This window comes from Panthera tigris, chromosome F3, assembly GCF_018350195.1.
Source record: "Panthera tigris isolate Pti1 chromosome F3, P.tigris_Pti1_mat1.1, whole genome shotgun sequence".
NCBI classification, from domain to species: Eukaryota; Metazoa; Chordata; class Mammalia; order Carnivora; family Felidae; genus Panthera; species Panthera tigris.
The window spans coordinates 21344637-21362941 of record NC_056678.1 but is presented as its reverse complement, the minus strand read 5'-3'; the positions used below and the strand labels follow the sequence as shown (position 1 = coordinate 21362941).

General features: G+C 37.3%; 1 protein-coding gene across 7 annotated transcripts in view; it reads right to left on the bottom strand.

Moving 5' to 3' along the window:
• Positions 1 to 18305, bottom strand: part of TDRD5 (tudor domain containing 5) — a 99523-nt gene that overhangs the window by 67027 nt on the left and 14191 nt on the right. For all 7 annotated transcript variants that reach the window (XM_042975981.1, XM_042975983.1, XM_042975979.1 and 4 more), the window contains 2 exons: positions 7482 to 7565; positions 5129 to 5185 (listed from right to left, as the gene is read on the bottom strand). In XM_042975981.1, coding sequence (XP_042831915.1) covers positions 5129 to 5185; positions 7482 to 7565 — 141 coding nt within the window. The remainder of the gene's footprint in view (positions 1 to 5128; positions 5186 to 7481; positions 7566 to 18305) is intronic.

The window sequence follows — 18305 nt, the reverse complement described above, 5'->3', positions numbered from 1 at the left end:
ATTTGGCTGAACTTAAACACAAAGTTTGCCTCTCTGTAATGGTCAACAGCCGAAACATATTCAGTTCTTTTAGCCTTAGTAGGCTGCTTTGAGCCTACCCTATGTGCAGTTCAACTGTCAGCCAGAGATTTGGGCAGAATTTACATGCAGAACTTGATGCAACTTCTCTGTAGCTGTCTCCATCCTAAAATTTCTCATTTCTCAGCTGCTTATGTAGCTCCTTTGGTTACTTAAGGAAGTAAAAACTTCTCATTTTTTTGTCCAAATTCCAAACATTGGATGGGAACCACAATCAGGACAAAATCTAGGCAAACAAGAGGTGCCAAAACAAAAACAGGGTGGGAGCCTTCCCTCTTGCAAATACTGAATCCTGTCCAGTTTCTGCCTACTTTTAGATATTGATCTAGTAACTTCAGACAGTTTTTTTACGCTACGTCCAGAATTGGTAATACGTTCAAGACTGTTCCAATATATGCTACTCAGACATAGTATCATCTTAATTTATTTGCATACCTGAGTTTCTCACTATATTTCAAAAACCTTACAGACTTTTTTATGCCTGGATGCCCAGTGTTTCCTTCATTTCCTTTTGATTTTCAAAAGGTTCCTCATATTTGTTTTTCTGAGAGCATTATCTGTTGCATTTTTGCTCTTGTCATCTTTGCAGTTTAGTCTTCATTTTGGAAATGACTTTTTCTTTCATTTCCCATTCTTTCCAGTCTATTATTACCTTATTTTCAAACTCATGTATTTTGGATTTATGTTTTATATCATGTATTATATCACTTTCTCAATGTATCATTTTGAAAAAGAAGATTCAGTTTTGATCTGTACTAGGGGCATGTGTTTCTGATATACTTTCACTACCTGTAAATATATTCTACTTCTTCTTCTCTTTTTTCTTAACACAATGAAGAGGTTTGACCCTGATCCTCTTCTGTTGCATGTTTTAGGTGAAATTCTTTCTCCTAATTTGTAAAACATCACTCTGGATGGCTTTTCTGCTACACAGAGTTCCTTCTTCTACTATTTTCATATACTGTTAAAAAATATAGTATCCTACTATAACCACTGTAGATATCCCTCAAAAAATTAAAAATAGAAATACAGGATAATCCAATAATTCCGCTATTGGGTAATTTACCCAAAGAAAATGAAAACACTAATTTATGCACCCCTATATTTATTGCAGCATTATTTACAATATCCAAGATATGGAAGCAGCCTAAGAATCCATCAGTAGATGAATGGATAAGGAATATGTGGTGTACACACACACACAATTACACAATCATAAAAAAGAATGGGATCTTGCCAACAACATGGATGGATCTAAAAGGTATCATGCTAAGTGAAATAAGTCAGAGACGAATACCATATAAGTTCACTATATGTGAAATCTAAAAAACAAACAAACAAACAAAGAACAAAAAGCAGAATCAGACTTGTAAACACACAGAAAAAACTGATGGGAGGGGATGGAATGGAGGGGCCAAATGGGTAAAGGGAAGTGGGAGATACAGGCTTCTAGTTACAGAATAAGTCACAGAAATTAAGGCACAGCACAAGAAATACAGTCCATGATATTATAACAGTATTGTATGGTGACAGATGGTAGCTACACTTTCAGTAAACACAGCATTATATTTAAACTTGTCAAGTTGCTATGTGGTACACCTGAAACTAATGCAACGTTGTCAATTACATTCAAATTTAAAAATGAATAAAAAATATATATATAGTAGCTTGTTTTTCAAGCATCCTGGCTCTTTTCCCTTAATCCTACTTACATCTGGACTCTTCTTTTTCTATGGTCCCTATCCTGCTCAATTTCTCCCTCATTTTTGGTCCTATCTGGAAGAGAGTTTTGGCCTGTCCATTTCAAGAATTCACAGGTAACTATATGTTCCAGCCTAATTCAAGGCTTACCATGAAACACTCCCTGCTTTTAGATACATGTGCTTTGCACTCTCTGCTATTAGATATATCAAAATATTATCCAGTCTCAGCTGCTGTTTTCAAAATGGCTTGCTGTACTATCTACTGAATATCTGATGGTTATTTCATAGTTTTTTGTTTCTAAATCCATCAGACATTGGCTCCCCTGCTTCCCTCTTTTACCCTGACACAGACACTGGTATCAGTAAGACCTTGTGGCTGCTGGTAACTACTCCCCACACAATTGTTCTTAGAAAATATATTACCCAGTTTTGTTGTAGATATTATCAGTGGAGTTCTGGTTTTGCTATCTGGTTTTCTCTCTTTATGTGGAGCCTCAGGAGAAGCCAAAAACTATGCTGCCACTGCACTGTATCTTCCCTTCAATTAGCAATTTAACAAGGGATCTTGAACAAATGATAGACTACTCACCAGGTATTTCAAGAGAGCAAATCATAAAGGTAGCTTTTATATCATGTTGCATAAATAAAGGTTAAGCAAGTGTTTCCACAAGTTAGAACAAAAGTTAAATTAAATCTATACTTAGTATATACTTCTAATCATCAAGGTGAATTTCTGCATAAATCTGTTTACTAGGAAGAGCAAAGAGCTCTGCTGTAACATTAAAAGGTTTTTTTTTTCAATATATGAAATTTATTGTCAAATTGGTTTCCATAAAACACCCAGTGCTCATCCCAAAAGGTACCCTCCTCAATACCCATCACCCACCCCCCATCAACCCTCAGTTTGTTCTCAGTTTTTAAGTCTCTTATGCTTTGGCTTTCTCCCACTCTAACCTCTTTTTTTTTTTTCCTTCCCCTCCCCCATGGGTTTCTGTTAAGTTTCTCAGGATCCACAATAAGAGTGAAACCATATGGTATCTGTCTTTCTCTGTATGGCTTATTTCACTTAGCATCACACTCTCCAGTTCCATCCACGTTGCTACAAAGGGCCATATTTCATTCTTTCTCATTGCCACATAGTACTCCATTGTGTATATAAACCACAATTTCTTTATCCATTCATCAGTTGATGGACATTTAGGCTCTTTCCATAATTTGGCTATTGTTGAGAGTGCTGCTAGAAACATTGGGGTACAAGTGCCCTTATGCATCAGTACTCCTGTATCTCTTGGGTAAATTCCTAGCAGTGCTACTGCTGGGTCATAAGGTAGGTCTATTTTTAATTTTTTGAGGAACCTCCACACTGTTTTCCAGAGTGGCCGCACCAATTTGCATTCCCACCAACAGTGCAAGAGGCTTCCCGTTTCTCCACATCCTCTCCAGCATCTATAGTCTCCTGATTTGTTCATTTTGGCCACTCTGACTGGCGTGAGGTGATATCTGAGTGTGGTTTTGATTTGTATTTCCCTGATGAGGAGCGACGTTGAGCATCTTTTCATGTGCCTGTTGGCCATCCGATGTCTTCTTTAGAGAAGTGTCTATTCATATTTTCTGCCCATTTCTTCACTGGGTTATTTGTTTTTCGGGTGTGGAGTTTGGGGAGCTCTTTATAGATTTTGGATACTAGCCTAAAAGGTTTGTTTTAATTTCTCCAAGATTGCTGACTTGCAACCTTAATGCCATGAACTTTATCATAAGCTACATTTGTGGTATAAAACTATTCACTTTGAGTTATGAATCTGGCATAGGAGATTGATTTCATCCATAGATTTGTGATAATTAAGTCATATTCTATTATAGACTTTTTTCTGGAATTTCATTAGATAAGTTAATTTTCTGATTAAAAAAAAAAGAGCCCTTGTTTAAGTTCATTTGAAATAAACTGTGTGGCTCTAAAAGATTCATTTTTTTTAAACAGTGTTAAGCTTTCTCTATCACTACCCCAAGCCATGATGTGTGTCTTTTCAATCTTTCTTTTTCTTCTAAGAGTTAATATTTATTGAGCAATGGCAGGCACTGTTCTAAGCATTTCATTTTGAAGTCATTACAACTTCACAAAACTCTCTGAGTAAATAATATCCTGACTTTACGTATCATTTATAAACTAGCACAGGGGCACCTGGGTGGCTCAGTCAGTTAAGCATCTGAGTCATGATCTCGCTGTTCATGGGTTTGAGCCCCAGGTCAGGCTCTGTGCTGACAGCTCAGAGCCTAGAGCCTGGAGCCTCCTTCAGATTCTGTATCTCCCTCTCTCTCTCTGCCCCTCCCCCACTCATGCTCTGCCTCTCTCAGTCTCCCAAAAATAAACATTAAAAAAAAATTTTTTTAACTAGCACATAAAGGTTAATGTATCTTAACTATTATGTGGTAGTATATCACAATATCTGTGTTTTTATCTGCGAATATATGACAGTTTTCATGGCACAGTAGTTAAGATTTAGGATTCTGAAGCCAGGATGCCTAGGGTTCAAATCCTGGATCTACCTGTTACTGGCTATGTGACCCTTAGGCAAGTCACTGCTGTGTGCCTCAGTCTGTTGTGAAAGTCAAATGAATTACAATATGAAAAGCAGTCAGAATGCAGCTTGGCATAGAACTCATACAGGTCTTAGCATTTTTTTTTAATTGGATTTACAGTAATAACTGAATTACCCTTCTGCAGCTTGATTTTTTTCACTCAACAGATGGCTCCAAAAATGATCTGCATTGCACAACAAACCTAGTTCATTTTATCTACTGTGTATTATTCCAGTGCATCAATGTCCACCTCAATTTATCCATCTTCCTATGACAGTCGTTTAATCTGTTTCCACTTTTTACTCTGCTGCCACGTGCACATCTTACATATGTGTGCATGTGCACACATGCAGCAGTTTCTCTAGAGTGTACATTAGAAGTGGAAATGCTGGATCACTGGGGGTGCAAATCTTCAACTTTACTTGATACTGACAAAATGCTCTCCAAAGGGGCTCTGTTGCACAAGCAGTGGAGGACGTATTTGGTTTCTCCACATGCCGACTAACACTTGGTATTGTCAGGCCTTAAAAATAAATTAACTTTGATTCTAATAATAATTTTAAGTGGTAAAGATATCCTTCCTATGTATAATGAAGTACTTACAAAGCACCATATTCTTAACTCTTTTGCTAAAGAAAAGGATACCAAAATGCAAAACAAAATATTTAAGTTCTAGGGCACACACTTGGAAGATCCCAGGAGTGGCAACAAAATTTCTATCCATCACAAGAAACATAAGCCATTAAAAAAAAAAAAAAAAAAATACTCACCTCAAACTCTCCAAGAAGTTTAGAAATAAGCAAACCCTCTGGAAATTTGGATACAACCTAATAGAAAATAAAATGCAATATAAATAGACACCATTAGGATGCTGCTAACAAAGTATTAAAATAAAACAGTATAAACTTAAATAGTAATAAAGGTAAAAAAAAAATTATTGAGTGAATGAATTAAAAGTCACAATAATTTAGATCAGTTTCCAGTTTTAAAAAAGGTTATAACCAAACAAAGGCAGTGATTTCCAATGTTTCCAGAGTGGGAAATCATTCTTACATAACACTGCAATGCCACAGCTCTCCAGAAATTCCTACAAATCTTTAGCAAACATATTTAGCTTTAGCTCACATAAAATAAATACCCTACAGCATAGCTTCAAGTATTTTAAATGGAAGGAAAAAATACAATGGACACTATAGAAAACTTTGAAAAAATACCACTAAGCAAAGAAAAAAATTATCCATAGTCATTGTTGTCCATATGCACATAAAAATATCTATATTTAATATAAAAAATAAGGTCATTTCCATAACAAGTTTTTATTATCATACCACCATCTTTCCATGGCAGTAAATACGGATCAACATATTTACTGGTTATAGGGTTTTCTAATAATTCAATATATTTAAATTTATTTACTAGATCCTCTCTTTATGGTTGTGTCCTGTTTATTATCATCACAAATCTTATAATTATTCTCTTATTTGCATCTTTCACACTTGTCCAATTTTTAGGAAAAATTCCTAAAAGCAAACTTATTCTATCCCCTTGAAGTATAAAAAGCTTTGTTTTCCCAGATTTTTCCAAATTTTACATATTTAATTAAAAAGTCTAAATCAAGTTTCAGAAAAATATAAAAATGACTCCAAAATCCTGTGACCCAGAGATAGCTGCTGCTGGTTTTCAGAAATCATCCTTTTAGAAACCCCTTTATGTACACACACATTACACATGATTTTACATGAAAGGACCACACTTAACATGCTATTCTATAAACCCTGTTTTTAAAGTCTAACAATATGTCCAGAAGATACTCCCATGTAAATTAAGTGAGAGATAAAGAAACATTTTTATGAGCCACATGATGTTGTCTAGTTTGGGTAGTTAATTTAACCAATGCTTTACCAGTGAATACTTAATTTTTCTCCTTTTTATTACCATAAAAAAATCATATTCAACATCCTTAAATAATCGTTGGATACATGGTCAAATGTCCAAACAAAAAAGCAGGATTTGAATGCACCATGGTTTTTGCATTTCTCCCAGTAAAATCATGACATCAGAAATGGAATAACTTCAAAAGCAGTAAGAGTTGTAATGGCACTCTGACCATTCAAATAAGAATAGCTCCTGCCAAAATTTCAAGTGTACATACCCTTTAGCCTGATACGTAACAGGCAAAGAACTTTCACAAGTTAATAGGGAAAAACAACACATTAAGCCAAAGACAAGAAAAAGCAATTCACATAAGAAATACAAATGGCTACTAAGCATATGAAAAGATGCTCAATGTAAAAATCAAGGGGTATAAATTACAAAAACCCAATTGGATAGTAACATTTCACGGTCACTTGGGGTGTCAATCTGTTCAAACCTTTTAGAGGGTAATTAGGTATTAATGACCAAAACGACACTATTCAATACCTTTGGCAAGTCTACTTCTAGATACATGTTTGAGGACATTACCTGTAGTATTTTTTAATAGCCAAGGCTAGAATAACCCAATTTAATTAACTGCACATCTTATAAATGAAACATAGTACATCGACAGAGTAAAATGCCACATAACTTTTAGAATATTTGACATACATATGTACGAAACTGATACTGTAAAGACCTTGAACTGTTTGCTAACAATTTATTGGGGTAAGGGGAAGAACAAAAGGCAGGCAGCATTTCTGGCACTTCAATTTTTAAAATAATTTTGAAAACATTAAAAAATTTTAGGAGTGGGTATTTTTTTTTCTGATCTTAAACGAATAGCCACTCCATTTGCTATATATTTGAAAAGATCAGGTATATGTGTAAAACTAATAAATACTTACAGGCAAATTAAATTTAACCACAAATGAGATCTAAATATATAATTAGAGGTGCCTGGGTGGCTTAGTCTGTTCAACGCCAACTTTTCAGCTCAGGTCATGATCTAGCAGTTTGTGAGTTTGAGTCCCACATCTGTCTCTGTGCTGACAGCTGAGAGCCTGGAACCTGCTGTGGATTCTGTGTCTCCCTCTCTCTCTACCCCTCCCTTGCTCGTGCTCTTTCAAAAACAAACCAACATTAAAAAATTTTTAAATTGTACAATCAATCATCCCTATTCATTTCCCAGAAACAGAAAATACTTACCAATTTTATCTTATGTTTTAGTTCTGGATTGATAGTCCCTCCAGGCCCAATTTGTGCAATAACTGATTTGAATGTGTTCTCCAACTATGAAAAAAAAAAAGTAGTTCAGGTTATAATCCAAAAAGATCAAAGATAAATATGAACAATATGTAAAAGGAAACATCTACCACAGGACATTTTATTTCAATCAAATGGGTAAAACATTGTTCTTAAGAGGCACTGTAGCATTTCATACCATGTAAAATACCTCTAAAATAGATGGAATCTATAAAACTAAACACTCTCAATTTTCCAGAATAATTAACATTCTCTTTAACAATTAGATTCTAGAGTATCCAATTTTTCAATCTCCTACTCGTACCCAGAAAGGATTCTTGTTACTAGTTTCCTTCTATTTAAAAAAATTCAGTGTTTACTAAACATATGCTTAGTGAATGCCAAATGCAAGGAAGAGACTGGATGATGGAAGGTCCCTGGGAGGCAGGAAAGCACCTGAGCCTGGCAAGAAGGAAAAGCTCTTCTGCTGTAGTAGAAAAAAAAGAGAGAAAGAACCAGGAGGCATAGGATACAGAATGTGGGGTCAGGTGGAGTTACTACCTGATGACTTCAGTATTCTCTGTGAGTTGGGCAGCAAGGCCCATTCCTAAGAGTTAGAGGGAAGGGGAAGAAAGTTCAGGCAGTTGAGACAGTAGAAAAATAAAGGCGAGAAAATGATGGAGGACTGTGCAAGGGCAACAGACCGGCAGTTCTAAAGGAAAACAGGAGAGGCCAAAGTTAAGACAACAGGGGACTCAGGATTTTAGCTGAGAGAAGCCAATGGCATGGAGAGGCCCCAGTAAGGCAGAAGATGTACAGGAATACTCGGAAAAGCAAGCTGGAAGCACAGGCAAGCATGGTCAGAGAAGCACAGAGCATATGCAGACAGCCCACACCCAGGGAACAGCTACAGCAGGGAGATCTAAAGTGGAATGAAAGATCATGCAGTTATGTTTAAAGACAATGAGTGGAAAAAATATGTTAGAAAAGACACAAAAGAGAAAAACAACAAATTACCTAAAATTTTATCACACAGATGCAAACATTATTAATACTTTTTCCTTCTAAACTTTGCATTTTTTCATCTTTCTTCTTGTTGACACTTGGCCTGTTATTAGTTACAAACTGTGTAACCTTTTTAGGTCTCAGTTTCCTCATCTGAAAAATGAATTTCACTATCTCTTAAGGTTGACAGGGAAAGGGGATGGGGGGGGGGGCGGATTAGGTTCCTAAGATTATTATATCACTAGCTTTCACAAAAAGCCTCAGCCCTTGGGCTTATGTTCTTCATACATCTTCTGAATCGCCATGAGATAACCCCCTAAAGCTCTCCCAGTGAACAGTAAGAGCATCTAAAGGTAACGGATTCTTCACATCCCAACATGCTCCCCTCATTTGAAGATTCAATACAACAACTTCTTATCACTGTGCTAGGTGTTTCAGGGGACACACACACACACACACACACAGTCACCTCAGTGCCATTCTTCTCAAGCCCCTTAAAATTAAGTAGGGAAAGGAGATAAATGGATAAACCACTATAAGCTAAGGCTGACTCTGAGCATCACTGAAGAGGTGCAGAATTGCACAAGGACATATTATCACACTAAGTTATAAATGTAACGAAGGCTTCCTTTTTGAAGAGCCGGGGAACATCACAGAGAAGGGCGGTAGAGAAGGCAATAAAGGTATAAGAAACTTCATGAACACAGGAAAAAAGGAATAAAATAATAATAATTTGCCTGAAGGGAATAAGGAAAGAGCAGAAGAGAACACTGACAAAAGGAGAAGGAAGTACTACAGAATACTTCAGATGCCAAACTAAGGAGTTTCACCAGGTTATGTAGACAAATCCATATGTTGGAGATTTTTAGCAGGGGAGAGGCATCATCAGAAGTTTAATCTGGCAGCAGCAGAAAATGATACTGGGAGGGTGGACGACCAACTGGGAGGCCACGAAAACTGAGGGCAGGCGTCTTCACCAGGGCACTAAGCAAGTCAGACTAGAGAGAGGGGGCACGACAAAGGTGGGACATGGAATCCGGGAAATTAGGAAAGAACACCGTGCAAAGGAGGGAACTGCTGAGGGATGAATAGGAAGAGGCCAGGGAAACAGCCTCAAAGACTATACAGTTTAGAAGGAAAAAGGACCTGGGAACACAGAGATAGGATTTTGCTGTTTTTCAATCAATTCCAAAAGCTTGAGAAACTGGGAGGTAACAGGATGAGGATTACAAATGTCATTTTTCCCTCTGAACTATGGCTTGTAACAGGCAAATCACAAGCTAAAAATTGTCTCAACATTTTTAAACAGCTAGGGGAGAAAATAATATTTTGTGACACATGAAAATTATATGAAATTCAAATTCCAGTATTCATAAAGTTTTAATGGAACATGGCCACACTCACTCATTTACACATTATTCACATGATTGCTTTTCGCACCACAAGGGCAGAGTTGGGTGTTTATAACAGCGCCTCAAATATTTACCATGTGGCCCTTTAGAGAAAACAGTTACCAAGCCTGGGTTTACAATGCTCTTACCTAGGAACAGAGTGTTTCTCAAGAAGGAAAAAAAAAAAAAAAACAAAAAAAAACAACACAACAGGGGCGCCTGGGTGGCTCAGTCGGTTAAGTGTCCGACTTCAGCTCAGGTCACGATCTCACAGTTCCTGAGTTCGAGCCCCACATCAGGCTCTGTATCGACAGCTTGGAGCCTGGAGCCTGCTTTTGGATTCTGTATCTCCCTCTCTCTCTGCCCTTCCCTCTCTCTCTCTCTCTCTCTCTCTCTCTCTCTCTCTCTCTCTCTCTCTCTCTCTCTCTCTCTCAAAAATAAACATTAAAAAAAATTTTTTCTTCAGGGTGCCTGGGTGGCTCAGTTGGTTAAATGTCTGACTTTGGCTCACGTCACGAGCTCGTGGTTCGTGAGTTCAAGCCCCACATCGGGCTCTGTACTGACAGTTCAGAGCCTGGAGCCTCCTTCAGATTCTGTATCTCCTCCTCTCTCTGCCCTCAACCCCAGCTTGTGCTCTGTCTCTCTCTCTCTCAAATGTGAATAAACATTAAAAAAATTTTTTTTAATTTTTTTTTAAAAAGTAAAAAACTGGGTTTTAGCCTCAAGCTAGACCACTATATTAAGCTAACTTTAAACTGAATGGGGTGGGGAGATTTTTTTAAAGTCCAGTTAATCTTGGAGATATCTATAATTGGAGGGTAGAAATTAAAATGGGGGCCGGGGGCAGGGGTAAGAAAGGAAGGTAATCAGTGACTGACATAAGGAAAGTAATCAAGAGGGGCCTCTGATTTCAATAATCCTCCAGTCCCAGATGCCTAAATACCAAACAAAAAGAATGAATAAATCAAGTGAACAAAACATTATCAGGGCATAAATAAAGATGGAAAGTGATGCGAAAAAATACCATATTCAGAGAGGAGCCTCTAGGAACAAAGAGGCAGAGAAGAACTTTGAATCAAAAAGATGGACTCCCCAGAAAAAAGGATAAAGACTTAAATAGGCAACTGATAAATATTAAGCAATAAAAGCATCAAGCTCATAAAAAGACAATAGTCTAATATAGTTACCTATCATATTGGAAAATTAATTTTATAATAATGCCCATTCATTCAACAAAAATGTACTGAACACATGTGCTGCACACTGTAGGGGTCAATAAACTAGATATGGTCACTGCCCTCCTGGAACTTGCAGTCTGGTGTGGAGAGACAGACATGAAACAATCATAAATATAATTGCAATTATAAAAAATATCATGAAAAGATCCACAGAGTGTTATGAAGGGATAATATGCCAGAAGGCATTAGAAAAGCATTGGGAGACCGAACATACTGGGTTGGTGGTGAGGGAGAGATACTGAGTATCATCAAAGGTACAAGAAGCACATTCCTTACGCACCTTATCTCAGTGCTACCTGAAACTTTTACGAGGACAACTTAACCACATAAAAATACACACTCCTTTTGATGCAGTGACTGTTGCTCTAGAAATTTATTCTGTGGAGTAGCGGATATATGCAAATTTGAACAAGATTTTCATCACAAGGCTATTTTTATTTTTTTAACTAGGCTCCATGCCCAACGTGGAGCTTAAACTCATGACCCTGAGATTAAGACTCACACACTCTACTGACTGAACCAGCGAGGTGCCCCCACAAGGCTATTTTTAATAGCAAACACTAGAAACAGCCTTAGTGCCTAACAAAAGTTACAAGTTAAATACATTATGGTGCATCCTACTCCCATTAAAAATTGTATTGGTGGGGCACCTGGGTGGTTCAGTCGGTTAAGTGTCCACCTTCGGCTCAGGTCATGATCTCATGGTTCCTCAGTCTGAGCCCCACGTTGGGCTCTGTGCTGACAGCTCAGAGCCTGGAGTCTGCTTCGAATTGTGTCTCCCTCTTTCTCTGTCCCTCCCCTGCTCATGCTCTGTCTCTCTCTGTCTCTCTCTCTCTCAAAAATAGACACTAAAAACAATTTTTTAATTATGTTGCATTACAATATTTAACAGTGTGGGATGTTCACAATTCACAGTTAGGACTTAAAAAAGCAGGTCACAAACCTGGACCAGAATGATTCTATTTAAAAAAAGAAAAAGTACTTAGCATAATACTCTCTAGCTCTATGTACATCATTGGAAATGGCAAGATTTCATTCTTTTTTATGGTTGAATAATATTCCAGTGTACGTATATACCACATCTTCCTTATCCATTCATCAGTCAATGGACACAGGCTATTTCCATAATTTGGCTATTGTAGATAATGATATTATAAACATCTGAGTGTAGGTATCCTTTTTGAAATAAGTCAGGGCAAGAAAAATACCATATGATTTCACTCATATGTGAACTTGAAGAAACAAAACAAACAAGCAAAGCGGGGGGGAAAAGAGGCACACCAAGAAACAGACCTTTAACTACAGAGAACCAGATGATGGCTAGAGAGGCGAAGGGGTCAATAGGTGATAGGGATTAAGGAGGGCACTTGCAATGAGCACCAGGTGTTGTATGAAGGGTTGAATCACTATATTAAACACCTGAAACTAATTACACTATGTTAGCGAACTGAAATTTAAATTTTAAAAAATCAGCTTTTCTGGATGATAAAAGTACAGGTGATTTTTATTTTCTTCTGTGCCTTCTTGTATTTCAAAACTTCTATAATCAATCTATATTACTTTTGTAATAAGAAAAAAAGGTTTTAAAAACAGACACCTGGTTGCTATTTAGAAACATGAGGGTGGAAGCATTTTGAAAAGAAGGTAGGTACAGAAGTGACACCTTAGAGGAATATGCTCCAGCCCTTTGGCCATATGGTACAACATGAACACATTTCTTATAAAGATCACAAAACTGGCACCAATACACACACGGAAGCAAAACTTTCAACTGCTTAAATATTTGCCAGATACCTCATCTGACTAAAAGCCAGGCAGCACGGAATGTGACTTGCCATACTAAAAACTTCACCCAAACTCACAAGAAAACGAGATAGTGAACAGCTACTTTGAGTTGGCCAGAGAACTCCATTAATGAAGCCAGGAACGGCTCCTGCCGACAGGAACTGTTTAGCGTATCCAGCTGCTTGTTGAGGGAAGATACTCTTACAGGATAGTTGAGCCAGGTCACCAAGCGAGATAAAAGAAGTATCCTTTCTTATATGCAATAACCAAGCACACCTCCTTATTCACACAGAAACTACCAAATTGTTTGGTTGCAAATTAAAAGTTAGGTGCAAACTAACACCCAGCCCTGATTTTTAATTCGTTTAAGGCGAGATCTTTTTATAATTCCAGGTTTACCTACTTTAAACCTCATGCTGAATGTTACAATGAAGTTTTCTACTATGTAAGATGGGGTAGGGTGGGGTAGGGTGGGGTAGGGTGCGGTAGGGTGGGATGGGGTACTCTTAAAGCTAGACAACCTAGAAATGTCAGATCCCTGTTCCCCGACCAAACCCCGGCCACTGTTACAGGCCATGACCTATTCACAATAACAGTAACACTATGGTTACCTGTGATGTAGGACTACAGGAAGCTTCATTCACTAGAAAATACAGCTAATCCATTCTCACCTACTCACATTTGCATCTCCATCCAAACTTCCCTTCAGTCAATCTAAAGGAAATTTAATAGAATGTGGTAAAAAGATTATTCGTATCTTGCAAAAGAGGCTTTAAACTGTTCTAACCATTTCCTTTGTGAAACAAAGCATTACAATGGACAAAGGGTAGGTACTAGTGACCACCCTGGCTGTTTCTCTTGAAGGTGAAAGATGAAAAAAATACTAACCCTCATTTTACAAAGGAGAAACTTATTTTTCTTCTTGTTAACAACATGTTTTCCTTATTACAAAATAATGTGTTCACTGGAAATACGTGAAATACAGATGATCAAAAAGAAGTCTGTAAATTCATAATTTAAATTTGTTATAGATCTGTTCTTTTTCTATGCTCATAAATACATGTGGAGTTTTGATCAAAAACACATAGCAAACTGATCTAAAATTTTGAAGAAATGGAAGTTGTACTTTTTACAAATAGGATTATGCAAGATCTGGTAATTATGTAGAGTATGGTCTGCTGCCAAATTAAAATACATAGTTCAAGAATGAGAGCCAACTCTTTGGAACAAGATTTAAATAGTTCCAATGGCAAAAACTTCACCCAGAAGTGAAATGTGGTTATTAGACAGCAGCTACGAGGAATTCTTGGAGCTGCAAAACACAGGATGAAACTCAAAGGAGAAAAAATATAGAAGTGTATGTGCATCTTTCTCACCCTTCTCCCTGGAGCCATGCCAGGAGCAAAGGTCCTAGACTTTGCATTTGTTATTCCCTGGCTCTGATGGCTAAACACACAGTCCCACCCAATTCTATAAACTCTCCAAAAAACATGCTATATCATTCTCTAATATTTTGTTCGGGAATTTTTAATCAATACAATAAATTTGGAAAATGGAAATAACTTCAAACATTGGAAAAGCCAAAACAAACTTATTCATTGTGGAGCTTCACACAGTTAATTTATTTGGACTCAATCATTCTGAGTTTTGCTTTGTTAGGATAGGTATTATGTTTCCTGAAATTCGTATTTTAAAGGCCTAACCCCCAATGTAATTTTTTTTTTGTGGTGATGGGATTAGCACCCCTACAAAAAGAGAAACCAGAGAGCTTGGTCTCCTCCATGTGCACACACTGAGGAAAGGCCATGTGAGCACACTGTGAGAAGGGGCAAGCCAGCAAGAGAACTCTCAGCAGAACACAGCTACGTTATCGCCCCAGTCTGGAACTTCCAGCCTTCACAACTGTGAGAAAATAAATTTCTGTTGTTTAAAGCTACCTGATCTAAGTTACTTTATTATGGAAGCACTAGTGACTAAGACAGTCCAGAGAAAACCTTCAGTCTAGAGCTACCCACAAAGGTATTACCTTTCTGAAGATCCTATTTATAAAAGTACAACTTGCCATTTCTTCAAAATTATAGAGGAGTTTACTAGCTGTTCCTACTCAAAACTCTACAAGTATATATGTTTCCTTTATAAGCATAGGAGAATAGATTTATAACAATATTAAATGATATTATACATGGAAAACCCAACAGACTCCACCAAAAGTCTGCTAGAACTGATACATGAATTCAGGAAATTTGCAGGATACAAAATCAATGTACAGAAATCAGTTGCTTTCTTATACACTAATAATGAAGCAACAGAAAGACAAATAAAGAAACTGATCCCCTTCACAATTGCACCAAGAAGCATAAAATACCTAGGAATAAATCTAACCAAAGATGTAAAAGATCTGTATGCTGAAAACTATAGAAAGCTTATGAAGGAAATTGAAGAAGATATAAAGAAATGGAAAAACATTCCGTGCTCATGGACTGGAAGAATAAATATTGTCAAAATGTCAATGCTACCCAAAGCAATCTACACATTCAATGCAATCCCAATCAAAATTGCACCAGCATTCTTCTCGGAGCTAGAACAAGCAATCATAAAATTTATATGGAATCACAAAAGGCCCTGAATAGCCAAAGTAATATTGAAGACCAAAGTGGGAGGCATCACAATCCCAGACTTTAGCCTCTACTACAAAGCTGTAATCATCAAGACAGCATGGTATTGGCACAAAAACAGACACATAGACCAATGGAATAGAATAGAAACCCCACAACTAGACCCACAAAAGTATGGCCAACTCATCTTTGACAAAGCAGGAAAGAATATCCAATGGAAAAAAGACAGTCCCTTTAATAAATGGTGCTGGGAGAACTGGACAGCAACATGAAGAATGAAACTAGACCACTTTCTTACACCATGCACAAAAATAAACTCAAAATGGATAAAGGACCTGAATGTGAGACAGGAAACTATCAAAACCCTAGAGGAGAAAGCAGGGAAAAACTTCTCTGACCTCAGCCGCAGCAATTTCTTACTCGACACATCCCCAAAGGCAAGGGAATTAAAAGCAAAAATAAACTACTGGGACCTCATCAAGATAATAAGCTTCTGCAAAGCAAAGGAAACAATCAACAAAACTAAAAGGCAACCAACGGAATGGGAAAAGATATTTGCAAATGACATATCGGACAAAGGGCTAGTATCCAATCTATAAAGAGCTCACCAAACTCCACACCCGAAAAACAAATAATCCAGTGAAGAAATGGGCAGAAAACATCAAGAGACACTTCCCCAAAGACATCCAGATGGCCAACAGGCACATGAAAAGATGCTCAATGTCGCTCATCAGGGAAATACAAATCAAAACCACACTCAGATACCACCTCACGCCAGTGAAAACAGCTAAAATGAACAAATCAGGAGACTATAGATGTTGGAGAGGATGTGGAGAAATGGGAACCCTCTTGTACTGTTAGTGGGAATGCAAACAGGTGCAGCCGCTGTGGAAAACAGTGTGGAGGTTCCTCAAAAAATTTAAAATAGATCTGCCCTATGGCCCAGCAATAGCACTGCTAGGAATTTACCCAAGGGATACAGGAGTACTGATGCATAGGGGCACTTGTACCCCAATGTTTATAGCAGCACTCTCAACAATAGCCAAATTATGGAAAGAGCCTAAATGTCCATCAACTGATGAATGGATAAAGAAATTGTGGTTTATATACACAATGGAGTACTACGTGGCAATGAGAAAGAATGAAATCTGGCCCTTTGTAGCAACGTGGATGGAACTGGAAAGTGTTATGCTAAGTGAAATAAGTCATACATAGAAACAGATACCATATGTTTTCACTCTTATGTGGATCCTGAGAAACTTAACAGAAGACCATGGAGAAGGGGAAGAAAAAAAGTGTTAGAAAGGGAGGGAGCCAAAACATAAAAGACCCTTAAAAACTGAGAACTGAGGGTTGATGGGGGCGGGGAGGGAGGGAAGGGGGGGTGCACCCCCCCCCATTGGGATGAGCACTGGGTGTTGTATGGAAACCAATCTGACAATAAATTTCATATTAAAAATAAAAAATAAGAAAACGCCAAATAAATAAATAAAAGAAAAACTTCCCAATTCCTTTTAAGAGGCCTGTATTACTTGGATTATAATTTTTTTATAATTATAATAATTTTTCTTTAGAAAAGAAAAGCACTATAGAATTCTGACTCGAATTACATGTATGTGGATTTTATCCCACACTCAAGCAATTCTCCAACATCAGCTGGGTATCTTGTACTTCAATTCATGTCTATCTACCTGGAATTACATCAGCTTCCATAAATTAAGGGCCAAGTCCAACAAGATTGTGCCCCACCCCCACCACAATTCCAAGTCCAGGTTATTATCTGTGCTTCTGATCAAGTTACTATAAATCAGAAGTTCCATGACACCCTCCTTGGGTTCAACCGAGTTGCTAAAGCAGCCACAGAACTCATAAACATTTTACTTACTGATTTATTACTGGTTTATTATGAAACAATATAATGCTACACCCACAAAAACTCAAAATGGATTAAAATTGAATGTAAGATGTGAAACCATACAAACCCTAAAAAAAAACAAAACCCACAGATGGTAAGTTCCTTGATACCATTCTTGGCAGTGATTTTTTAGATTGGACACCAAAAGTACCAAAAGCAAAAATAAACAAATGGGACTACATCAAAAAAGCTTCTACACAGCAAAGGAAACCATCAACAAAATCAAAAGGCAACCTACTTCAAAGGAGAAAAAATTTCTAAGTCCAATATTTGATAAGGGGTTAATATCCCAAATACATAAAGAACTTATACAACTCAACAGCAAGAAAACAACCAAATTTTAAAATGGGCAGAGGATCTGAATAGACATTTTTCCAAGGAAGACATACAGAGGACAAACAGGTACATGACAACGTGCTCCACATCACTAATCATCATAAAAATGCAAAGCAAAACCACAATGAAGTATCACCTCACACCTGTTAGAATGGCTATTATCAAAAGGACAAGAAACAGTAAGTGCTAGTGAGGATATGGAGAAAAAGGAACCCTGGGGCATGTTGGTGGAATGTAAATTGGTGTAGCCACTATGGAAAACATTACAGAGGTTCCTCAAAAAAACTATACTACCACATGATCCAGCAACTTCAATTCTGGTTATTTATCCAAAGGAAATAAAAACACTAACTCAAAAAAATATCTGAATCCCTATGTTCATTGCAGCATTATTTACAATAGCCAAGACATGGAAACAACCTAAGCATTCATCAACGGATGAATGGACAAAGATGGTATGATACACATACACACACACACACACACACACACACACACACACA